Genomic DNA, 23,480 nt, shown 5'->3' with positions numbered 1-23,480 from the left:
AAAATAAAAAGAAAGGAATATTAGGAAAGGTTGAAATGAAGATTTTGCTGTCACCATCTCAAATTTAAACATGTTAAATGAACTAAAACAAGTTTGAATATCATATTCCACCACATTCCTTCTATATTTACAACCTTGTTTTATTATTTAAATACTCACTCACTCCCACCAACAACCAACAGATTGATGGACGTGTGGAATTGAGATATTGTGTGGAGAAAGTAGGCAATGTAGATAATTTGAGGTTGTTTTGGTATACAAGCAAGATCCCAGTTGTTTGATGTATATTAGTTTTGGATTTGATAAGATAACGTCGCATTACAGGTTGAGATGTATCCAATATATCCAATATGAAAAAGGGGAAGGCTAAATCATAGATGGAGTGTTGGAATAGAAGTGGTAAAGGAATTGAGGCATGTGAAATTAATGTTGCCTAGTTTGATCTATATAGGTAGGTTTGAAAGGTGAAACAAATCACACCAAAACATGGAAAGAAAGCATAGGATATGGTATCATATTACAAAGAAAGAAGTAAACCCATTTTGTGTGAAGTTGAGTGGGAGATCCATATCAGTCACAATCCCTCCACTTCTCAGAATCTGTGCCACCAGACCAAGTTGCCAATATTATTATTATGAGCTTTCTGTTCAAGTTTGCGCGGAAGGAGAGTTAAATGGAGAGAGAATTTTCCAAATTCTGGCATTTTGGGGTTTGCATGTTCTTGCTTTTATTCCAACTTTACACTTCCCTCTACCTCAATTGATTCCCCCTTATTCTTTTCTCATACTTATAATCAATCTTTTATATTTACACATTTTTTATATTATTATTCTCATTTTCGTTAAATCAATCATATATATATGCTTTTATGGAAAGGAACATAACATGTAGATGCTCTAGTAAATGATATTAAAGTCAATGACTAAATCCGTCATATTATGACCGAGTCCTAGCTAACGGGTATAACTTTTTTAAGAGTGAAAGGTCTCTTAATTTCTAATAAAAGGAAGATCCACCGAAAAGTAATTATCTTTATTGGTATGAGATATTTTAGATAAAACTAAAATAAAATAGATATTATTATGATATTAAAAAAAAATTTATCTTGCAAACTCTACAAAATGTGAGATTTTAAACTGGTGGGTTCTCTTTAAAATGTTTTTTTTTTAACACACAAAGTGAAAAGTTAGGAGATTGTTTTTTTTTTTTATATAAAGAAAAGAAGAAGAAAAAAAAGTTGTTTGTAAAGTGCACGTGATAAATTCAATAATTTTATTCATACAACTAAAACTGACTTTATTTTTATTCTTCTTCTTATTATTATAATTTGTGATGTTAGGATGTCGTGGAATGGATTGCATTGTGGAACTAATTCAAGCACGAGCTCATTTAATGTTGCCTTCAACGAATCTCTGCCATTTAATGTTGGCTTCAACGAATCTCTGCCATTTAATGTTGGCTTCAAAGAACCCAATTCTAAGGACTTCCTAGCCCACAGTTTGGGTCCACTTCGTTTTTCCCCGCAAGTTATTGGGTCTTCAGTATCGTGGGCCTCATAACTCAGGCCCACCACTTTATAAATTGAATGGTAGAATATCTCATCAGATATCTGCCCATTTGCAAGCAGCGCATTTTCACCCCTCTTTTCATTATCATAATTCATAAACATTATAAATAATTTGTTTAGATTTCAGTAATAAAATTTACCCTAAAATGAACTACAAAAAAAAAAAAAAAAAAGGTTAATTTACCGTCTCGAGGATTATATTCTTGACTTGTTCTGAAACAATATACATATATATTACAAGGTGTAAAGGAAACTGCCAAATTCAAAAAAAAAAAAAAAAAGGAAAAAAAAAAAGCGATGTCCAGGAATCGAACCCGGGTAAAAACGTGCGTTAAGTTTGTCTGAAATTTGATTTTGTAGAATATGAAAAAAGATCGCCGTTGCCGGGGATCGAACCCGGGTCACCCGCGTGACAGGCGGGAATACTTACCACTATACTACAACGACGCAATTGTTAGTCATCTGAAACTAGTTTAATTTACTTTATTCATAAAACTAATAAAAGTTTTGAAGTATAAAATTATTAATTTTATGAAAATAATAATAAAATGAATTAAATAAAAGTGAAAGAAAGAAGATTTTTGCTATTAAAATGAAAAATGAGAATTAAATTTAAATAAAGGCAAAATACATCCAATAGTTCCTATTTTCTAATATCTTCTAATGGGTCCTTAGCAGCAAAATCTGAGTCCTCATGCCCATTCTGGGTACTCCAAACTGAAAAAGATCGAGGATTGTTGCCATGGTTGTGGGATTACAGAGATAATCATGAATTATAGGTAAAAAATATATCTTCATTCATAAAAATATCTATCAAAAGAAAAACCTTGTTACTTAGTTAATATGTGCGATTAGAGGAGGAGGAAATGATTATTGATACGTGGTTGAACACATGGCAAGCGAGAGATGAAGAACTTGTAAAATGGGATGAAAGTTTGGACCGTTGTTAGCGAAAATTAAGACCAAAATAGCGCCACACCGGTTTCAAGTCCCTATGCCCTTGTAAATTTTTAAGGGTAAAACAATACTCATATTTTGCTTACAAGCAGTAAGATTTAGGGTGGAAGTCATTCATGTGGGTACTTAAAAACAAACACTATTGGCCCAACTTTCATGTTATACGATAAACTTGAATTGAAAATATGGAGTTGAAACACAACCAAATCCAGTTGATTATGTCAAATTCAGGATAACCTTAAATTTTTCAAAGGAATAAAAAGAAATTTTCGGAATCCAAGGAATAATTAGGAACAAATTAAGCAATCAAATAATTGGAACAAATTAAGCAATCAAATAAATAAACGAAACGAAACGAAGTAGTTTAGTTCTTAAAAAGCATCATTGTAATAATAATAATAATAATGTTTTCAGTAAAGAAACATAAACAGGGCGGCGGCGCAGTCCAGAAGAAAATCTCAGATGGTATGGGTGTGGGTATGGGTAGGAGGGTATGGGTAGGGGCAATTATTAAATATAAGAGCGCAGGGAGAGGAGCGACGTTTTCAAGGACACAAACAGCATTTTCTACAACTTCAGGAGTTTGGGCATGCTCTTAATCAACAAACAACAAAACCCCCCTCCTATCACCGATTTCACGCCTTAATTATGCTCAAATTTTGAATCCTTCACCACTGTAACAGGGCAAGGAGCATGAGTAATCACATAGTTGCTAACACTCCCAAGCAGAATCCTGTTTCCAATCAGCCAAACACAAAATTTCCCCAAAAAATACGTAAACAATTGTTCATCATTTTCAATAAACGATTCACTATCTGAAGAAGAAAAAGAGGACAAACCTTCGAATGGTACTCTGTCCTCTGCTTCCCATTACCAGACACTCCAGCTTCAGATCTTCGATTGCATCCACAATCTTCTCCCTCGCATCTCCCCAGTACAGCTTCGACACAACTTGAATCTGAAATCGCAGTTTACTTTTACCTTTCATCTAAAATATAGAGCTCAAAATCAAAGTGAGTACCTCTTTCTGTCTAGAGCCAGTGTCGAGGATATCGAGGGCTTCCATGTCGACTTTGACATCATAGCTCTTCAAAACATCAGGCTGTCTGAATTCCGATAAGGGAATCAGAGCTGGCAAAAACCCAAACAGATCATCAAGATCTACAGAAAGTGAGTATGAGAAAACATCAAAAGAAAAAAAGAGGATCGATTACTGACGAGAACCAGATTCAGCCCAGAGCTTATGGGGGGATTCGTTAACTGAATTGGGGTTCACGTAGATGATGAAGAGAGTGTCGCCTTTATCTGCCAAATTATCGATGGCCCATCTCAGAGCATTCTTGCTGCTGCTGGAGAAATCCAGAGCCACTCCGATCTTCCGATCCTTTACCATTTTTGTGGCGTTTCTTCTCTTTTCGTGAAATGGGAACAGTGCGATTAAAACGAAAACGCAAGGGAAGTAACAACGCAGACCTGAAGTTGCGTTTAAATTGGTAATACAAACGTGAAGGGGAAAGAAGAAGGAAGCATGGAATTGCATCTCTGCCGTCCACGTGTACAGATCACTCAGCAATTCAATTCCGGTTCACCCGAATCATTCTCCTTTTACCTGGAACTCGGACTCCAATGGGCCGTTCGCCCCCGTTTTCCCCCCCTACTGAATTACTCCTTCGAAATTAAAATAAAAATTTAATTGGTTTAATTTGTAAGTAATTTTTAAGTAATATATAAATTCCCACCTAATATTATTTAGTCGTAAAGTTATACGAGGCACGACCAATGATCATAGAATAAAAATTTTCATAAACAAATATTATAATTAATTAATTTTTTTAGATGGCTTGTTGGTATATGCAGACGCAACTACTCGGAAACTTCCGGTGCTGTCCTTTCTCATCATCACCATTATATCGCTTTTCCTTTTTCTTCTCTATTTTTTGTTCTTTTCTAATTTTTTAGTTTACTATTAATTCCAGTTTTGAATTTGTTCAAAATTATATGTTATTTCAGGGAATGGATGATTTAGGAAGTGGGCCGAACTTCATGCTGCGTGCCTGTGGGCTGTGTGTAGAGAAATGTCGTTTACGGCCCATCGCGTAGATCGTGGAATGGGCCTTTCCGAACCCATTAGCGATCTCAGCCTGTCAAACAAAATTCTCGTCACTAGCATGGCATAGCAAGGGGTAGTGGTCTGTAGACATTTGGAAAGCATGCCAGTGACACGTGCCCAGGAATCTTTTAATGTAGATGTAAAATGTTTTTATTTTTTATTTTTTATTTTTTATAATAACAGTACCATTCAAAAATAATTCTCAAAAGGAGTGTAAGGCTTCAATGAGATGTATTGACTTCGGTAAATCCTTCAAATTATTAAACAACGGGAAGTCCGGCCGTCCGGTTACTACCATTGATGTCGGCGACGAGGAAGATAAAAAAAAAAAAAAAATTAAATGATTGTAACTAGAAACAAAATTGGTTGCCAAACCCCTCAGCGTCTCTAACAACTAAATGTGACGATGTGTCGGCCACCGTCACTCTGAATTCTCTGTCTGAAATTGGGGTTGTGCGAGGCACGTGAGTGGGATTAGGCATAGAAAATTAGAAGGCTATGAGGAGTATGAGAGAGGCAGAGCTGGAATCCACTTCATTTTCATCTTTATTTCTCTTTTTCTCTTTGACTGCTTTATTTTCCCAACCCAGTTAGGTATTGTAATATAGTTATGGTTATGTTTAAACTCTCCGACAATACTTAGATCTTGCAGCAACAGTATTTCTTTTCTTTAAATTATGAGTAGGATTGTCGTCCTCTACTTGCAACCAAAAGTCAAATCTAGTGTCTGATTCAATGTCCCAAATTTGGAATACTGTGATTGTTGGAAGCCAGTAAGGCAGGGAATAAAAAGGTTAGGCGACTTCGTGGCGTGACGTGGCGCGGCGTAATTAGCCTAAATTACGCGCCATTCTTTTGCCTATTTCGCGGCCAATATCTCCCGTAATTCCGGCGCCCTCTATCCCCGTTTCGTTTCCCCCCGTCGTTTTAGCAGATTTTGGTGACCCACCACCGACTCACTAAACTCCCACTCCAATTAAACATTCATTTAAAAAAGGCAATTTAATTTCATACTTGTTTAAGACCAAAACATCCAACAAGCTGCCAAATGAGTCGTTGACCATAATTCAAATTGACTTCACACTTATTCCCATTAATGTTTCATGAAACTGAAGAATGGTGCTGGGGAGCGTGCCACGCGGTTTCCCAAATTTACCTTTCTATTTAAAAATATTAAATTAAATAAAGTTTGTATTGGGTTAGTTATTTGAATATTCAAAATGTTGGGTACAATAGGCAATGCATTGAATGTCATAAAACTGTATTTGGAATCAATTAAATAGGATGACAAAAGTATAAATATTCATACACTCCGAGAATAATATCCATCCAAATTTTAATGAAATTCAATTCGTACCACATAAAATCAAGTAGAATTTATGGCATGCAATGAGATTTTTAAAATAACGAAAATAAAAAATAATATTAAAAAAAAAAAAGTTGTTGATGTCAAATATTGAATTTACAAATTAGGGTTTTTCGTCATTCCCTTAGTTTAGTTTAACGGTAAATGTAAAATGGAAAGGCGGTCCAAGTGGGACCCACTGATCTCACCTCGTGCAGAGCGGCTGCCTATTTTCACGCTACGGTTTACTAATGTAATTTTAATTTTTTTATATTATTTTTTTTAAAAGAGGGTATTTATATTTTATATTTTATATTTTATATTTTATAAAATAAAAAACAAAAGGTTAATAATATAGTGGCGCCAAGGCCAACTGGCGCAAGCCTTGTGGAAGGGACGCTTTACAAATCAAGATGCACGTAGTCACACTCACCCACGACCCCCCTCATTACTCTTTTATTTTATTTTTTTATTTTCTTTTTTCTATAAAAATTCGCTTCCATTTTTCTATAAAGAATCCTTCTCGTTTGCATCTCTGCCCTCTTCACCTTCTTCTATTCCCTTCCGTCTTTCACAATTTCTAGGCTTCGCGTTTCCTCTCTTTCTTGCTGCTCATGGCTGACAGTTTGGACGACGGCGAGTTTTGGCTTCCTCCTCAGTTTCTTGCTGATGACGATAATATGCCCACCCGGAACACTTGTGCTACCAACAAAAACAGTGACCTAAACTGCTTGGGTTCCACTCCCTTCCTGCCTCGACGGCCTTCCTTCCCCTTTGAGTTCGGGACTTTTGGTGGGTTTTCGGATTTCAGTTCTCCCGGTGAATCGTTGAAGGGTTCCAGCGAGACGGAGAGTGACGAGGAGGATTGTCTCGCTGGGATTACTCTCCGTATGGCTCAATCAACCATTGATGACGGTTTCGACTCTTATAATTCTAAGGTTTCAATTCGGACCTGATTGCTCTGTTTCTTTTAGTGTTATTTTTGTCTAATTTTGGTGGATTTGTTTTTTTCTTTTCAGACAAGCCTCTTGTCCGGATCTCCGCAGTCGACTCTGTGCGACATGGGGAGTGGTAGTGGTTGCAGTCAAGTTTCCAGTCGTGGTAGTCCAAAGAGTAATTGTAAAGTTCCATCTCCTCCAGCTACATGCGATCTGCTGCATGCGGCTGCAGGGGAAGTTGCGAGGATGCGAATGAATGAGAGTCGTGGTGTTATTTCACAGAACAGAGGAACGTCTCAAGTCTCTGTTCCAGTGAAAAACTCGAGCCATGGTACCGGGTTTTACCAGCAGTTGCAGGCTATGCAAGTAAATATATTAACCAACCCCTTTATGGCGTTTAAATTATTTGGTCGACTGGTTAGCTGTACTTGTGTTGAAGTAGTAATCGATTATGATTCCTTATTGGGCTCATATTCTTTGGCAGGTTTCGCACCTGAATCAGAAGGAAATTATGCAGCGACAAAACTTGACTGTCGGTGAGCAGATGAATTCTCCTGCAGGGTATCAACGGCAACAGGTCCATGTAATGGTTCAGAGTGGAGTGAGGGGCTGTCGGGGATTGTCGTCATCTGCCTGGATTCCGCCGCCGCAGGGCTCTGGAACGAGGGCTCCGTTTCTCGGAACTCAAGGAGGCAAAAGGGAATGCGCTGGAACTGGTGTATTTTTGCCTCGACATAGCAGCACTCAATCTGAGCAACGCAGAAAGCCAGGTAATCTAAATTCCAAGCATGCTGATGCAGAATGATAAGTGAGCATTAAATTAAGAACCCACACGAATTGGGTAATGTTTTAAGCAAATCATGAGTTTGTTTTTTCTATCCACAGCCTGTTCTACGGTGTTGGTACCTGCAAGAGTGATGCAAGCCCTGAACCTTAACCTCGAGGATATTTGCAGTCAGCCTCATGTTCAACCCATGGGTGGCGGAAGATTGAATTCAGAGAACGGTAAAATTACATGCTCCGTCATAAATTATTATGAACACAGCCCTCCCCAGCTTCCACAAATTGATCGAATCATTTCTGTTTTCGTTACTGTGATTGTGTAGATGTTCTCCTGAGGCTGCAAATCAACCGTGGTGGAAATTATGAAAAACGAAACGGCCGCGGGCAGTTACCAACAGACCATGAAATCAAGCTTCCCCAGGAGTGGACATACTGAAACGAAATAAAGTTACGCAATATGATGAAAGTAATTCAAAATTGGTAAAGGAAGGAGACGACTAAAGAAGGCGGTGCATTTGATTTTATGGTTAGATTTAGAGAAAAATAAGAAGGTTTTGGTGGGGGGATTCCAATAGGGAACAAAATGGGTTTTAGGGGTAGCAGGCAAGGCAGCTATATAAGTTTATTTTGTTGTTTGTTGGGTGAGGGAGTTTGGGTCACTCAGTCAAACTGATGAACAAAAGAAAAGAAAAAAGAGGGTATTTTCCACCTCTTTTGTGTCAATAAATATTTTTCTAGATTCTCTATAAAAGGCATGTGCATTGGGAATGAAAACAAAAGGAACTTTTTTGGGACTCTCTCTAGTCTTCCCTCCCCTCCCCCACTTGGTTATGCGTATACCCAACCAACACATTTTCAGTAATAATAATGCTAATAATAATCCTTTCGCATTACTCTATTTCAGCTGTTCCTTTCTTTATTTGTCTGTAAGAACAGGAAATTCATAATTTTATGCTGTTTCGCTTGACTTGAATTGGGATTGAAAACGATGGATTTATAATAACGGTTAATTAATTTGTTTAATTAGAACTAAGAGAATAATTGCGTAAATGGATAAGGAGTAGGAGAGGTAGAGAATATACTATATATATATATATATATATATATATATATATATATATATATATATAGTTGGCTTAAGAGGGAAGAATCTCCTTCCCCACTTGCCTGCCCTGCCCAACTCTGCCCGTTCGGCCTAGATATTCAAAGTTGATGACGTAGGCCACGTACGTGTCACAAACTTGTTCACGTGGCAGCTCTTGTGTTTACGAATTATTTGGGTTTAAAGAAACAAAAGGGCAAAAGTAAATATGGGTGCAATAGAATGGTAATAGTTGTCCAAATATAAGCCTTACCAAGGAAGCACGGAGATTTTATTTATGAATAGGAGGAAAAGGAGATAGTGGGGGCCTAGTGGCGGATGGCGTTAATCTGGGGGAGTGATATCAACTATCATCTCTCACTTAATAACAACCCTCACATGGCGCGCACTATGGATGTTTCCCATTTACGCGCACCTTACCCCATTTAGTCCCACCCGGTGACACAACCGTCTTTCCGGCGCCCGTGGCGGTGTTAGGGTCACACGTCCTTTTCATACACATCGGTGGAGAAACGATGGGCGGGGGGGTTTCAAACACAAAAGGAAGAAATTTTCTTTTCTTCCTGACTTCCTCACTCACGCTTTACAAGCGCGTGTGGTTCACTGACGTAATGCGTGGGAGTGCTAATGGAATTTAAAACGCCGTCTGTATGAGTAACATAACAAAATATTTATTATTCCCTTCCGTTTATAGGAAACAAGAAGGACATGGTAGTAATTTAAACCGATATCATTTATTTATTTATTTATTTTTTTTAATTTTAACATGCTTCATCTCCTCCCGTTGCCATGCAGGACCGAAGTTGTTTTTTTCAGTGTCAAACGGTGCGTTTCGGTTTTGGAATTTGTTTTTTTCGCTGACGAGTTTCGTTCGTGACGGAGGAGAGCGAAGAAACGAAAGTGGAGAAAGAATGATTAATTAATTAATTGGCGCGCTTCAGCCTTTTCCTTTATTTTCTTTTCTTTTCTTTTCTTTTCTTTTCTTTTCTTCTCTTCATTTCCGCCGCAATTCTTTGCTTTGCTTATAATCCACATCAGATTAGGACGTTTTGATTCCTTTCTTTTTGTTTTCGTTTCCTTTCTTCCTTATCGGGATCTACCAGTTTCACTTCATCATATTGCTTCTCCTCATACGAACCTTGCATTCCTGGATTTCTCAAGGTCCGTCGGTCTCTCTTCATCTTCTTCATCCTACATTTCGCTTTCTTTCTTTCTTTCTTTCTTTCTTCTTCTCATCTCTTTTGCTTGTTTGAGGACATATCCAATGCTTAATGATTGCTTTCCTTTTGCGTCTTGCTTCCGTTTTCACGTTGATTGGTCAGGTAATACTAATAATCACATTCCTCATTGTCCTTGTATTCATTCCCAAAATGGCAATGATTGCTTTCCTTTGTCTTTATCTGGGGGAACTGCACTCCTCAATGTGATTAAATAAGGGGGAATTTCTGATTAATCCAACCTTTGAAACTGAGGATGTTCACGGTTATAATGGTTTTGATCTTTTACTAACATCCTTTAACATTGTTCTATTTTTCAGTCTCTGCTGTTGTAGCATGGGATCCAGCTTGGAGCTGAGAAACAGTTCAAGCCACCGCCATAACTCGAAATGTTCTGTTCCACCGCGTAGCGACTTGTATTGTGTGTCAACCAAGGGGACCAATATTGCTCGGGAAACATCGTACCGCCAAGCTAACAGAGTCGAACAGAGTCCAATAGGAGAGGACGAAGTTGTTAGGCATATGTCAAACTTGCCTGCTTATCTCCTTCATACACGCAGACTAGAAAATCTCCAAGACAAGGTTTTGAATGTTGGGGTTCTGGACTGGACACGGCTTCAGAATTGGAAGCACCACCATATTCGCTGTCCAACGCAAGCTAAAGATGTTGCTAGCTGTTCAAATACTGCAATCAAGGGGCGGAAAAAAATACAAAGGAATTGCACATCATCCTCATCACAGGGAAATGTTTCAAACCTGATGCAACAAAAAGAAAGGACAAAGCGTTCAGGTGGGACGATGAGTTATTCAGAAATATTTTCTCCACCCGGTATTCTCCTCGCATCTGAATGTCCATTGCCTTCTTTAGCTGACGTTAATAATCCAATGATGGGCAGAATGCAACATCCTCTGCTCTGTCATACTACCGCACAACTTTCATGTTTGAGACCTTATGGAGGTAAACAAACAGAGAAAGGAGACTCGGACATTAAGCTTACCGGTTGCGCAGGTAGTTCAGATACAAACAAATTTGGTCCTGTGATGTCTGAAAATACCAGTTGCCCACAGAGTTCAGATAGAAAGAAAATACCTTTTACAAGGTTGATGAAGCCAATACTGAAGCATAAATCCTCAAATCCTCAACATCCTATTGAAGGAAACGTCAACTCATTAGGCCGTTGCCCAACCGGTCTAGGCAGTGCTCGCGACAAGAAGCATGCTGAATCACCAATGCAGGGCCTTTTGCAGTTCACGATAATGAATGGTTTTCCGTTGTTTAAATTATTGGTGGATAACAATAGAAATGTGCTTGTAGCCACGGCTAAAGATTTAACCCCATGTGGGAAGAATGGAGCAGCAGGGCAGAGTTGTTATACATTCTACCTAGTTAATGAAATAAAAAGTAAGACTAGTGGTTGGAAACGACCAGGGAATAGGGATAGAAGTTATGGCTATGCCTGCAACGTCATTGGACAAATGCAAATGAATTCCGATTATGAATACAGCAACGGTAAATGTATAACAGAATCGATTTTGTTTGGTGTTGAGATGAGACCAGAAGATCCAGAATCAGCAATCATAATAAAAAGTAGAGAACTTGCAGCCATTGTTTTAGAGGTTCCTACCGAAAACTCGAAACATGATGGGCAACAAAGTTGTAACGTTTTGATAGAGAATGGCATGAAGTTTTTGTCAGAGGATAATGGTGTAGTAATACTTCCAGGGGATGTTCATGGGTCACCAAGCAGCGGACAGCCTTCCACATTGATCAATAGGTGGAGATCTGGCGGAGTTTGCGACTGTGGTGGTTGGGATATTGGTTGCAAACTGCGTGTGCTTTCCATTCCGAACAAACTAATTACATCCAAGGCGTGTCCTATTTCCAAGTGCCTCCAACTTTTTGTTCAGGTAAATCTTTAAATTTTGGTTACAACATTTGATTGATTGCTTCGTTTTAGTCAACTAAAAATCTTGACTCTCTGTTTTGTTTCAGGGAGATGAACAAGATAAGCCCGTGTTCAGCATGACACCCTTGAAGGGTGGGTTCTTTGAAGTTTGTTTCGATTCCTCCATCTCTATGTTACAGGCGTTTTTCGTATGTGTTACAATTCTAAATGGTCAGAAAAAATGATGAAGTATCCCAATACTAATGGAATTAATGCAGTCCGTGAAAATTAGGTTTGTTTCCTTGTATCTAATATTTTGCTTGGTTGACAAATCCAAATCAAGTCCAAACATGTGACATATCATTGAGGTCGTTATGGGGTTATCGTAACCAGATATCCCCCTCATGCCCGGGTGGACGCAGCAGACACCATCTCCTGGTGCCCAAAGAGTTTGCATTCAGTGGGGCGAGCAATAACACCTGGTATGCCTTCTGAACTGAGAATTAAGGTTGTTGGGCTTTCAACTTTGGTTGCATCTTGCTTGTCTTGGAATCATGTGTTGTGTTGAATTTGGTTGGGTTTTGGTGTGTGTGTGTGTGTGTGTGTGTGTGTGTGTGTGTGTGTGTGTGTGTGTGTGTGTGTGTGTGTGTGTGTGTGTGTGTGTGTGTGTGTGTGTGTGTTCAGATTCCGCTTTTTTGTGTGTCAGCCTCTCACCCAAACCCTTTCCTTTTTTTACTTTCTTTTAATGCACTACTATTCAGTATACCTATCCTTTTCCTCTCCGACTTGTCATGCCTTACAAATTACAAGATTCTTTTGTCTTCTTTTCTACTAATAATAACTTCACCTCCACCACAAACCTGACACCCCCCCATACTAAAATGCCTAAAATACTCGACTGTTCATACTTCCAAGTTTCTTAAACACATCCACAACCACCCATTTTGCCTTACCCCTCTGTTCATAAATTGACAACTATATTGTCTTCAAGTGAGAACAACGTTTTGGGACATAATTACAAAATTCAACCCTAAACCCTAATATAATTTGTGAACAACTATATTAATTTGTTTATTAAAAGGAAAAAAAAAAAAGGAAAAAAAAAAAAGGAAAAGAATGGCAGGCCAAGATATCATCCGCGGCTCCTCTCGACGCTGGCAGAAGCGTTCGTGGGGTCCAACATGGTCAAGTCCTCCAAACCCGAAAAATGCCTTGGCGTGGACTTGACTCCTCCATTTCAGTTTTCCTTTCCCTTTTCCATTTTTATTTTCAAGGTTTCTTTGGACTAACAGTGAGATATTTTTGGGAAATACAAATACAAAATTTGTATTGTAATAATATATATTCCTCATTTTACGAATTAACTTTTCTTTTTGTTTTTTAATTTGGGCTGCAAACCCAAAGCATTGCAGGCCACCGGGACGACACGACGGGTTCAAACCCTCTCTTATTCCCGAATTAAGAATTAAAAAGGTAACTTTGTCTTTCAACTGTTTTTCTTTTAAATAAACAAATATAGTGCTCATTTATACCTCATTTTCTTTTTCTTAATTAATATCCATTTCAATTCTTTTTTTCTTAAAAAAAAAGAAACAACGTAGATAATTTAACTTCTCCTTTCTCGAAGTTGGCTGGACTTTGGGAGAATATATGCCTTCTATTTTTATTATTGACAATAAATAATAAAAATATTAATTTTTATACAAACTTTCACGTGAATATATATTAGAATTAAAAGTTTGTATTTAAAATAAAAAAAATAAAAAATTCTCGAAGTCACCGTAAATTTAGGTTTTAAAATTAATTTTTGGGGTCTCCGGTTATTTAATATTATTATATTGATAGACAGAAAAAGAATATATATATATAATATATATATATATAGAGAGAGAGAGAGAGAGAGAGAGAGGAAGAGGTCAGAGCCAGAACGGCAAATCTTTCTTTCATATTCTCTGTTTTTGTAGTAACAAGCAGCCTTCCCCCCTTCTTCATTCACCCCCCTCTTCTTTCATTTTCTCAACTGTCTTTCTCCATTTCTTCCATCAATTTCGCCTTTTTTCTTCTTCTTCTTCTTCTTCTTATTCTTCTTCCATCCCACCACACACCCACTATCATACAACAATCCAAAGGGCCCTCTTTCCCTTTCGGCTCTCTTCTTTCACTAATGCCTTGTTTTCTTTCTCATCCATCGCTTCCCCTTCTGCTGCTTTTCCATTGCAATCCCTGACTTGGGTCTTGATTTTGAACTGGATCTTTCTTTTCAATCTGGATTTCCCGGTACCGGCATTTCGTTTTGACTTTGCCGCGCTTTCCGGAGTTCGGTTTCATTTTTATTTTTCTTTTCTGGGTTGGGATTGATTTCTACGCATTGTTAACCAGATATCGAACTTCGCGATGTTGACCTTCAGAGTTTGGGTTTGAAGTAATATGGAAGCGGTGGTTACGCCCATTCAAAATGAATCTTTACATTGGTCGCGAAGCGTCGAAGGTAGGTTGGTTTCTTGATTCAAAATTTCACATTTTTCTGCCTCTCCTTCTGCTGCTGCTGCTGCTGCTGCTGCTGCTTTCCAAATCATATTTTCTTATTTTTCCTCTTTCCTTCTTCCCTGTGAGAAGCTATGGAAAAGATTCTGCGCAGAGATTAGTACGGAGATCAGCCTTCTCATCGACAACTGGAAGTACCTTCTTGGTGGACTTATTTTTCAGGTATTTCTTTCAATCTATTTCAATGAATCATCTCGCATTAAACCATTTTTACTTTTTTTTTTTTTAAAAAAAAAAAATTTCCCCCTCTTTTTAAATAATGTTGGTCGGCTTGTTTGTGGGCCCTTGCCCATTCATCTTCTTCCCAATGGAATAATTATTCGCCAGGCTTCGTTTTAAAAGAATTAGAAGGAAACAAGATCCTTTCTATGGCAACCAAACATTTGGAACCGTCTATATTTTAAATTCGAATTGATTTAGTACTTTGATGAATCTACATCATTTGTTTCTTATTATGCAACCAAACATTTGGAACCGGTAAAGTTTGAACACGTAATTTGTCCCAAGTTTTTAAATTGTATAAAGTTTTCCATCTAATATATGCATCCAGTGAATCCAAAGTAGAAGTGACGACTGAACTTTTATCATCTTTTGGAAATGCAACTTTTGTAATCAATGACTGAAGCATGTGGATGGCTTTAATTCATAATTCTAGTGGTTTTAGAGAAGGAGGTAAAAATATGCGCTCTCCATTGTCCAGAATTGTAGGAAATGTCCTCTAAACCATGTTTTCTCTAGCTAACTGTTCTGAAGGCAGGTTCTTGATCATATCTTCTCCTCTAAGATACAGCATTCTAATTATAGGATCTTGTATTCTAGGATTTTGTCATTTTGTCTTCTTATATGTCTAATGTATAGAGCATCTTTCTTCTCGTCAGTACATACATGGAGTTGCTGCTCGGGGAGTTCACTACATACATCGTCCCGGTCCAATTCTTCAGGATGTTGGTTTCTTCCTTCTCCCTGTCAGTACTGATCTCTCTCATCCTTATCTTTTCCCATCTTTTATCTTCTTCTATTCTATTTTGTTGTTGTTGTTGTTGTTGTTGTTTAAGTATATGAGCTTTTTGATATGTAGGAGTTAGGACAAGACAAAGCTTACCTCAGTGAGACTCTTTTCACATTCATATTTTTATCCTTTGTTGCGGTAAGTGATATCTTGGTGATGCCCTCTTTCCATCTTAGTTTACTGATCACTCTGAGCTAATGGTTTCATCAGAACGGTCTTCTGTTCTCTTCATGTTTATAAGACATATAATTATGTCAAATATGTTTTTTTTCTTTTTGGACTTAATGGGTCTGTTTAGCTGGTTTCCTGTTTTCAAAAGATTTTTACACCCATACAATATAATTATGCATTAACATGGGAAGCTATGTTTTATGTTTCCCTCTGATTGATTTACTTTCTATTTTTCCCCATTATTTGCAGTTTTAGGTGTACTAATGGATTTTGTTTAATAAAATAACTGCAGTGGTCTTTCCACCCTTTTATTCTCAAGAGCAAAAAGATCTATACAGTTCTCTTGTGGTGCAGGGTTCTAGCATTTTTAGTTGTGAGTATTCATGCATTTATCATACCAATTTCTCATTGTTCATCCGAGTTGGTTATCTTGCTTTAAAAACATTAGAACATTTTTGCATCCCCTAATTCAATGATTGAATCTGTTTTCACCAGGGTTGTCAAATTCTTCGTATCTTAACATTTTATTCTACACAGCTGCCCGGTCCAAACTATCACTGTCGTGAGGTACATTTTTTAAAAAATTCGTAGTGATGTACTAATTTACTTTTTTTTTTTTTTTTAAATTCTCCTTATGTGTTGGTTATTTTCATTTGTAAGAGGCATAATTCCTAGTGTAGCAGTAAAATTTGATGATTGTTTAAACGGGATAATTTATGAACTCTGGCTGTATTATGCAGGGTTCAAGACTTGCCACATTGCCTCCTCCAGATAATGCCTATGAAGTTCTATTCATGAACTGTAAGCATTTCGTAGTCTATTTGTACTTTATTAGTCAAGAGTATTTGTTCCATGGTTTTGTGTTTTTTTCTTTTTTTTTTAATCTGATTTTTTTACGAGTCTTACATTGCTGGTTCAATGCAGTTAGGGGGGTATTATACGGTTGTGGTGATTTGATTTTTTCATCACACATGATCTTCACTCTTGTTTTTGTGCGGAGTTATCAGAAATATGGCACACAAAGGTGCTTGCTTATCCATGGTTAATACGTTTCGGTCTTTGTAATGTTGCATGCAGACCAAAATTGTTTTTGTTCGTTACTACAGGCTTATGAAGCAATTGGCATGGTTGCTTGCTGTGACTCAGAGCTTGTTGATTATAGCATCCCGCAAACATTACACCGTAGATGTTGTGGTTGCATGGTAAGCGTAACACTGATGTGTTCTTGTTCAGATCTTTCCATATCGTTCGTTATCACTAACACACAAACGGTTGATTCTCTATAGGTATACTGTTAACTTGGTGGTGTTTTTTGTGGACAAGAAATTACGAGGTTAGTTTTTGTAATCATGGATTGTTGGTTGTCCTGATGTAGAAAGTTTAATCTTTTATGTATTGGGCTTTCATGTTGCAGAGTTGCCTGATCGTACCAATGGGACTGCACTATTACCATTGAGCTCCAAAGAGAGAGATACCAAGACCCGAGATGAGAGTCACAAGCTCTTGAATGGGAATTCCGTAGACCCCACTGATAGGGTATAATATGGTGAATAGTTCCCTTTCCCTTTTGGATTTGGGACTGTAAAACCACTCTAACATTTACGTTGTTCTTTGTTGTTTTTTGTTTGTTCTTCAGAGGCAGAGGACTCAAGTAAATGGCAAGACTCCTGAAGATGGGAACGCTGTCCATGTTAATACCACGATGAATGGGGCGTAGCACAAACAACACAGAACTGCTTGTGGAGGATTGTTTATTTCTTACAATGTAGACTAATGGCTTTCCTTGCCTGTGGTTGCCTCCTTTTCCCAAGACCGGTAAAATCTGTTATTTATCCTCTCTTATTGGGAAATGCCGTATTTAGATTTACTTTCTTACAGTCCCATTTCTTTGTTTATTTTTTTCTTCTGAAAATTGCCATTTGCATTTGGCAATTATTTAGGCAGGAAGTAAGAGGACTGGATCCTTCTTCTTTTCTCTTAGTTGGATCAAGGAATTAACGTCATCTAACGTAGTTCATTGGTTTAGATTATTTCGAATTTCACTTAGTTTACTGTAAAAAAAATTTTAATGATCAAGTCATCAAAGTCGACATTGTTATAGATTACTGAAAGTTTTACTTTTTGTTTTTGTTTTTAAAGGTAGAAGGCTATCTAGATATGTGCTTTGAAATGCATTGCCTTATGCAATGGGAATGCCACATTGTAAATTTTACAATCCTATGTTTTTGCTCATTGCTCATTCATTTTCTTGCTCTATTAGATTCTCACTTGAATGAACATAGTTTCACATTAATTATAATAGCCTAAGATAGTAAAGATTTTCTGCAACCTGAAAGAGAGAGAGAGAGAGAGAGAGAGAGAGAGACTTGCCATATGATAATTAATGTCTAAGGAAGAGTTGAAAGATTCGTTGTTTTTCCTTTTAAGTAATCTTTTACTCTATTAGGGGGTGTGTGTGTGTGTACAAAGTGGCCTTCAAAAGTCACTTTCAATGATATTTGTTATGAAAGCCTCCTGAATGCATGATTACCCAAATGATGCAAAATAGTGTGTCTTGGTCCCTATCTCAGTTGCAGTGTTTTTTTTATATACATCTATCTAGGTGATCTCGAACTCTATCTAATCATAAACGACTTGGCTATGACGATGACATTTCTCCCTGGGCAAGGGATGTGTGTTTGAAGAAGACAAATGTTAATAATGCAAGCCTTATTAGACCCCACTGCATTTAATTTCACCAAATATAGAAGTGTAAGGTAAATCTTAGTCACCTTCTTTGTGAAGGAATATTGGTTTCACAATGGTAGAGATAAGGACAAGTCTATATGGGATTCTTCCATCAAAATCAAGGCCTCCCAAGATTTTAATTGGAAAGAAACATCTCTTTTTCTGAACAACAACTGCGTTAACAAAAAGTCCCAAATAAAGCCGCTTTAGTTTGTACAGATTCGTAGTTATCGATGTGTTCCAATAAAAGGGCAGCCCTTCACGCCACAATTTCATGAGTTTTCCTGACAGATTTTTGTTTGCACTTGACAACAGAGAGAGGTCCCATACACGCCTCGTCTTCCCCGACTCCAGGAGGGCTCACCTTCCTGTTTTTTATCCACAAGGAAATTGCCTGCTCCTCGTTTAAGCAAATAAAAGATTGGCCTCTTTTTTATCATTTACAATGACCTCTTCATTTCACTGTAAAGATGGGACCTTGAGAAAGCACAGAGCTTGTTCATGTGTTTCTCCTGTACATCTCGCCACAATCAACGCTCAATAACTAAATACTTTTAACAACAAACCATCCAGAGAAACCGTATCGAAAATCCATAATAAGAATAGAGAAAGATGATGCCCAGTGGAATACTCAGAATCATCAACCATGTTCTTGCTGAACCACATTTCTCGGTAACTTGGAACTGAATGATAGTGCGGCGAAAAACTTGTGGAGAATGTTGGGAGAGGTACATGTGGACACTTTGTAGGCAATTCTCTGGAGGGGAGGGTCTTTTGCAGCTACAACTTCTGCAAGTTCCTTGATCGGCTGTCCCCCGATTCGCTACGTGGGCACATTGAAGTGAAACAGCCAAGATACAACAAAAGCAAATACCATACAAGCAAGCAAAAAATTCAGAAACCGGTGCCCACGCCAGAAGCTTTGGGTGTCTGATGGGGGAGTTGATGCAGCAACTGCAGTTGTTGAGGAGGCGTTGTTGGATTCATTAGACTGATCTGTTAACTCAACCTCATTTGGTTCGACAATGTTTTGTGCAATGGAATGGCAAATCTCACATGTCCTAATGAGAAGGCTCAAGAAGATTAGGAATAATAAATAAAGTAGCCATAGGAACAAATATGCACACAAAAATCACATTATGTAAATCTATCATGCAATGCAGCAAATGTAAGACCACCAATTAACAAGACATTGATTGAAACACACACCAGCAATAGTTGATTAAAGATGGCTGTAATCACCCATGTTCAGAATCACTGTCCATGAACAATACTGTGGAACCTTTTTGTGAGTCTTCAAATCACTTATCAGTGGAATTCGGAGCAGAGTGCAAGAACATATCGTCTGTTCGTTTCTCAGTGATTAACAAATAACCCTTTTTCAAAATGTGTACTGACATATCCTATTCATGACATTGGAAAAGTACTTTTAACATCAAATCAAATATTCATCGTCTTGCTTCCACAACAGATGGTATTATCCTAATCCTTTACATTTTGACAGCCTTCAAGCTCTTCATACATGTCATTTTTTTATACACAATTCAACCAAGCCGATCGAAACAAAGACTATTGTAGTTGTAAGGAAAGTTAGATCAAAGGCATGAATCAGATCCATGAGAAGTGTACTGAAACAAGTTCCATGTTCCATATATTTATCTAATGGGGGAACTGACAGTTGGTTGACACAAGATGAACTACCATTTGGATATGTTCGTTCATGAGATCAAGGAACTGAAAGAGCTAACTGTGTGACTAGAAAAGTTCGGAAAACTGAAAACTAAGCTAGAGATCCTTTTATGATCTGTTGAGTGATCAACATAATCTTTCCCCACTTCTACTGAATCATGGTTCAGACTAGCAAATGGAGTATCCACTTTACAGAGGGGGCGAAGAGACAAAGAGAGAGAGATTCCTAAGCCATCAGAAAAGGGACAGGGAAGAAGGAATAATCAGTGTAATGCACTTTCTTTTGCTTTACTCCTATTTCTTTTTGTTCGTCTAAGCGCTCCCTCTAAGTATGCATTCTTTAATCTGCAACTTCAAGCTCATTACACTAAAGAGTTTTCCTTTAAGCCTCCTTAAATTAATGAATAGTGGTACCCCATGAGGATTATCTTAGAAGATGCTTATCACAAGAACATGCTAGAGTAGAGCCGCAAGAAAATAATCTGAAAATATGTACTCAAAGAACTATCAAGCATAACATAACATAACATAGCATGAGTGAAAAAGTAATCAGAAGCCATGGGGAACAGGGAGTAGACTCACTTGTTTCCTTTAATTTTGAACCAGGTTTCAGCACAATGCTTGTGAGCAACAGCCAAATCATCCTTGCACGAACAGCCCAATTCGATTGGGATTCCAGACTCTTGGCTATTACTCTCCAAACCCAAATGACAAATCCTGCAATCCCTCTCTACTTTAGCCAAATGCACCTTGATTTCAGAAATCCCATTTTCATTTTCAACCTCCACCGAATGAGCCGAAACCGACGAAACTCGGCGAGAATCCGAAGCAACCCCAACCCCCGGCTGAGAAACAAAAGAAAACCTAAACTCATCATAAGAACCACCGTTGGTCGACAAAAACTGAGAGGGACACGAACCCTCATCGGCGTCAGAGAAATAGACGCTACAATCGGCGCTCAAATCACTACCACTAACAGACCGCCGATGATTCCCCTGTTCCAAATCAATGTCGGATTGGGAAACTTCCGGAGGCGCCATTTTCTTAACCCACAAGCTAAAACTGTTTCACAAACACTTCCAGTACAGGGCAGACACATATCAGAGAACCAACAGTCGAGGGCTCCAAATAGTTTCTCCAAAATTTACGAAGAAGAGGAAGCTAGAATAGAATTCATGGTTCCTCTGTCAAAACAATAGCGGATTTGGTAAAGAAGAAAACAATGGTCCAGCAGACAGAGGCACAGAGGTGTGGTGCCACTCACTGTTGGAAGGCTTGAGGAACGGAAGTGAGGACTGCAAAAACGAGCAGAAACGTGGTATGGGGGTGACTAGAGAATTGAGAGGAGAAATGAAAGAAAAAATGGAAAAGTGAAAAAGAGAGAGAGAAAAAGAAGAAGGTTCTGGAAGATCTGTTCGCTAGTATACACAAAAATCTACGTTCCCAGTTGATTCCATACGCTGCTTCATCACCCCTTTCATTTTCATCAAACACTTGATGATCGGGAATGGTTCAGAAAGTGACGCTTACCCTTTTTCTTAATTTTGTCGCTATCAATAAATTCTTCATCTAATCTTCATATAAAAACATATTAAGTTGTGTATTTTCATTACTTGGACGAAATATCATTCCCTAGATTGCTGCCACGTGTCTATGATCCCATCCAATTTTCAAAATTTTGTTCCCACTTAGAACTTCATTAGGTAAGTACAACAAAGGTGGGCCGCATATTTGTTTAGAAGAAGGTGGGCCGCTTATTCCGCAGGGCCCAAAACATATGTGGCCCATATTTTGTTAAGGCGTGGTGTGCACGCGACGTAGAGGGAAATCCCCCTCTTTGTCTTGAAATAAGGACGAGTTATTCTATTCCTTATTGAAAAAAGTTGACACATTCTGGACCACACTGTTTATTTTATAATTAGTGTCACCATTCATTTTAACTAACTAAAAATAAAAATAATAATAGTAATAATAATAATAATAAATCAAAAGAACAAATTAAATGATAAAAGATTGCAGTTGGGCTATTAAAACCAACAATGATGCCTCAATTCTATAATAAATGGGCCAGTCGAACAATTCATCGGCGTCGACTTGGAATTCGTCAATTCGTTGACTTTGACCATTTATACAAAATTCATAAAATGCTTAATTAATTAATTAATTAATTTCCACGTAATACAACTAACTTGTTTCACAAGAAATATAGTCTTTTTTTAGAACAAGTTATGGATTTATTAATATGCATGGGAGTAGCCTAATAAATTAAACCTATAGAAAAAGAAAATTAAAAAAAAAAAATATATATATATATATATATATATATATATATATATAAAACAATGTTTTATTATTACACGAAACTAAAAGTATACATCAACTCACTGTGTGTGGGAAATTTGAAAAGAAGAACAAAAGGAAACGACGTCGTACGTCTTATGATATCGAAATAAAAGGTGAATTCCGAAGAAAATCACTCATCTTTTACTATTCTATTTATTATTACCTCACAGCTGTATAAAAGAAATTAACAATGAAAAAAACCCAATAATAAATTAACTTAATTTTCACATGGGAGCTGGGGCATCAGCTGTAGGGAACACTCCTGTGGCGGCTGCGGATGACACCGGACCAGCGGCAGCCCCGGAGCTCAACAGCTCTACCATGGCACGGTGGGGGTTGGTGCGTTGCCTCTCACAAAGGTCGGGCAAGAACACTCCTGCAATATTCATTGTAATTAGGAAGGTGTAAGGGGTTTTGTTTTGAGAAAATTATGAGTTGTTTCTAAAACAGGGCTCACCCTCTCCTGCAGCCATGTTGAAGTAAAGGTCCACAATATTGGGGCACTTCTGGTAGCAGGCGGGAGAGCAGAGGCTGGCGGTGAAGCGAGGGTCGAGGAGGGCGTCAGAGGCAATTCCCACGGAGTTGCGGTCCAGGCCACAAGCGTTGATGCACCGATCCGTCTCAATGTAGTTAGACATCCATTCCACCATCACCTCCGAGGTCCTGCATTGATACTCAAGCTTCCCATCTTTGTTCTCCGATGTCTCCAACAAACATCTCTTCCCCGATGAGGCTATTGAAAAAGCGCACACATCCACCGACAACTCCTCGCACACAAGCTCCCCTGCAACGACAACAACAAAAACAGAACAATAATTTCATATCAAACGTGTCCTGCCCTTGGAAAACAATTGGAAAACAAACCACTTATCATTTCCTAAATTAGCAGCGTTTGATGTGAACGTACCAAGAGCTGCAGACACGAAAACAGAGGAGATGAAGAGAAGCAACGCCATTTTGTTGGAGATAGCCATGGGAAGTTTTAATCAAATGGTGGAATTGAAAGAGAAAGAGAGAGATTTATAGATATGGAGGGAGTTGCAATTGAAGGAAAGGTTGTGAATGGGGTATAAATAGAGAACAACCCAGAGC

The 23,480-nt window shown here is 38.0% G+C and overlaps 6 protein-coding genes and 1 non-coding gene across 8 annotated transcripts; 3 read left to right on the top strand and 4 right to left on the bottom strand.

The window, feature by feature from the left end:
• Positions 1–1,942: 1,942 nt before the first annotated feature.
• On the bottom strand, positions 1,943–2,014 carry TRNAD-GUC (transfer RNA aspartic acid (anticodon GUC)). The gene has a single exon. It is a non-coding gene; the product is annotated as a tRNA-Asp (tRNA).
• An 873-nt stretch (positions 2,015–2,887) lies between these two features.
• LOC111790221 (universal stress protein PHOS32) lies at positions 2,888–4,135 on the bottom strand. The gene is made up of 4 exons (XM_023671070.2): positions 3,743–4,135; positions 3,546–3,655; positions 3,364–3,482; positions 2,888–3,257 (listed from the first exon to the last, which is right to left on the bottom strand). Exons 1-4 carry the CDS (start codon positions 4,062–4,064, stop codon positions 3,167–3,169), a joined length of 642 nt encoding a protein of 213 aa, XP_023526838.2. The 5' UTR covers positions 4,065–4,135; the 3' UTR covers positions 2,888–3,166.
• A 2,430-nt stretch (positions 4,136–6,565) lies between these two features.
• Positions 6,566–8,555, top strand: LOC111790220 (uncharacterized). The gene is made up of 5 exons (XM_023671069.2): positions 6,566–6,917; positions 6,999–7,283; positions 7,402–7,687; positions 7,803–7,922; positions 8,024–8,555. Exons 1-5 carry the CDS (start codon positions 6,594–6,596, stop codon positions 8,134–8,136), a joined length of 1,128 nt encoding a protein of 375 aa, XP_023526837.2. The 5' UTR covers positions 6,566–6,593; the 3' UTR covers positions 8,137–8,555.
• A 1,186-nt stretch (positions 8,556–9,741) lies between these two features.
• On the top strand, positions 9,742–14,365 carry LOC147793041 (uncharacterized). Of its 2 annotated transcripts, XM_087122348.1 has the most exons (6): positions 9,742–10,124; positions 10,340–11,927; positions 12,013–12,197; positions 12,299–12,387; positions 13,310–13,378; positions 14,285–14,365. In XM_087122348.1, the coding sequence occupies exons 2-3, from the start codon at positions 10,356–10,358 to the stop codon at positions 12,148–12,150; spliced, it is 1,710 nt and encodes a 569-aa protein (XP_086978474.1). In that variant the 5' UTR covers positions 9,742–10,124; positions 10,340–10,355; the 3' UTR covers positions 12,151–12,197; positions 12,299–12,387; positions 13,310–13,378; positions 14,285–14,365. The 2 variants fall into 2 exon arrangements, with proteins under 2 accessions (XP_086978474.1, XP_086978475.1); XM_087122349.1 differs by lacking the exon at positions 9,742–10,124 and having other exon boundaries at positions 10,149–11,927.
• Positions 14,253–17,746, top strand: LOC111790219 (phosphatidylinositol:ceramide inositolphosphotransferase 1). Its single transcript, XM_023671068.2, has 12 exons — positions 14,253–14,393; positions 14,522–14,611; positions 15,328–15,414; positions 15,528–15,596; positions 15,922–16,002; positions 16,125–16,196; positions 16,370–16,430; positions 16,554–16,653; positions 16,736–16,831; positions 16,916–16,962; positions 17,044–17,165; positions 17,266–17,746. The coding sequence occupies exons 1-12, from the start codon at positions 14,361–14,363 to the stop codon at positions 17,344–17,346; spliced, it is 939 nt and encodes a 312-aa protein (XP_023526836.1). The 5' UTR covers positions 14,253–14,360; the 3' UTR covers positions 17,347–17,746.
• Positions 17,747–18,356: 610 nt separating this feature from the next.
• On the bottom strand, positions 18,357–21,608 carry LOC111789997 (uncharacterized). Its single transcript, XM_023670752.2, has 2 exons — positions 20,628–21,608; positions 18,357–19,417 (listed from the first exon to the last, which is right to left on the bottom strand). Exons 1-2 carry the CDS (start codon positions 21,083–21,085, stop codon positions 19,180–19,182), a joined length of 696 nt encoding a protein of 231 aa, XP_023526520.2. The 5' UTR covers positions 21,086–21,608; the 3' UTR covers positions 18,357–19,179.
• A 768-nt stretch (positions 21,609–22,376) lies between these two features.
• On the bottom strand, positions 22,377–23,454 carry LOC111791231 (uncharacterized). The gene is made up of 3 exons (XM_023672494.2): positions 23,296–23,454; positions 22,846–23,172; positions 22,377–22,764 (listed from the first exon to the last, which is right to left on the bottom strand). The coding sequence occupies exons 1-3, from the start codon at positions 23,360–23,362 to the stop codon at positions 22,613–22,615; spliced, it is 546 nt and encodes a 181-aa protein (XP_023528262.1). The 5' UTR covers positions 23,363–23,454; the 3' UTR covers positions 22,377–22,612.
• Between the last annotated feature and the right edge of the window lie 26 nt (positions 23,455–23,480).

The sequence above is a fragment of the Cucurbita pepo genome, chromosome 3 (genome assembly GCF_057944985.1).
Source record: "Cucurbita pepo subsp. pepo isolate OVF chromosome 3, ASM5794498v1, whole genome shotgun sequence".
Lineage (NCBI taxonomy): Eukaryota > Viridiplantae > Streptophyta > Magnoliopsida > Cucurbitales > Cucurbitaceae > Cucurbita > Cucurbita pepo.
The sequence above is the reverse complement of the archived record's forward strand: the minus strand, read 5'-3'. Positions and strand labels throughout refer to the sequence as shown.

Bases quoted from the DNA above. Each gene is read 5' to 3' on its own strand.
- LOC111790221 (XM_023671070.2), bottom strand. From the start codon at position 4,064: ATGCAATTCCATGCTTCCTTCTTCTTTCCCCTTCACGTTTGTATTACC. The intron at 3,483-3,545 runs GTACTCACTTTG...CTGCGATTTCAG, and splicing joins CTGGCTCTAGACAGAAAGAG to ATTCAAGTTGTGTCGAAGCT. The intron at 3,258-3,363 runs GTTTGTCCTCTT...GATTGGAAACAG, and splicing joins GGACAGAGTACCATTCGAAG to GATTCTGCTTGGGAGTGTTA.
- LOC111790220 (XM_023671069.2), top strand. From the start codon at position 6,594: ATGGCTGACAGTTTGGACGACGGCGAGTTTTGGCTTCCTCCTCAGTTT. The intron at 7,284-7,401 runs GTAAATATATTA...ATTCTTTGGCAG, and splicing joins AGCAGTTGCAGGCTATGCAA to GTTTCGCACCTGAATCAGAA. The intron at 7,688-7,802 runs GTAATCTAAATT...TTCTATCCACAG, and splicing joins TGAGCAACGCAGAAAGCCAG to CCTGTTCTACGGTGTTGGTA.
- LOC147793041 (XM_087122348.1), top strand. From the start codon at position 10,356: ATGGGATCCAGCTTGGAGCTGAGAAACAGTTCAAGCCACCGCCATAAC. The intron at 11,928-12,012 runs GTAAATCTTTAA...GTTTTGTTTCAG, and splicing joins GCCTCCAACTTTTTGTTCAG to GGAGATGAACAAGATAAGCC.
- LOC111790219 (XM_023671068.2), top strand. From the start codon at position 14,361: ATGAATCTTTACATTGGTCGCGAAGCGTCGAAG. The intron at 15,415-15,527 runs GTCAGTACTGAT...TTTGATATGTAG, and splicing joins TTGGTTTCTTCCTTCTCCCT to GAGTTAGGACAAGACAAAGC. The intron at 16,197-16,369 runs GTACATTTTTTA...TGTATTATGCAG, and splicing joins CAAACTATCACTGTCGTGAG to GGTTCAAGACTTGCCACATT.
- LOC111789997 (XM_023670752.2), bottom strand. From the start codon at position 21,085: ATGGCGCCTCCGGAAGTTTCCCAATCCGACATTGATTTGGAACAGGGG. The intron at 19,418-20,627 runs GTGAGTCTACTC...CCTTCTCATTAG, and splicing joins TTCAAAATTAAAGGAAACAA to GACATGTGAGATTTGCCATT.
- LOC111791231 (XM_023672494.2), bottom strand. From the start codon at position 23,362: ATGGCTATCTCCAACAAAATGGCGTTGCTTCTCTTCATCTCCTCTGTT. The intron at 23,173-23,295 runs GTACGTTCACAT...TTGTCGTTGCAG, and splicing joins TTTCGTGTCTGCAGCTCTTG to GGGAGCTTGTGTGCGAGGAG. The intron at 22,765-22,845 runs GTGAGCCCTGTT...TGAATATTGCAG, and splicing joins CAACATGGCTGCAGGAGAGG to GAGTGTTCTTGCCCGACCTT.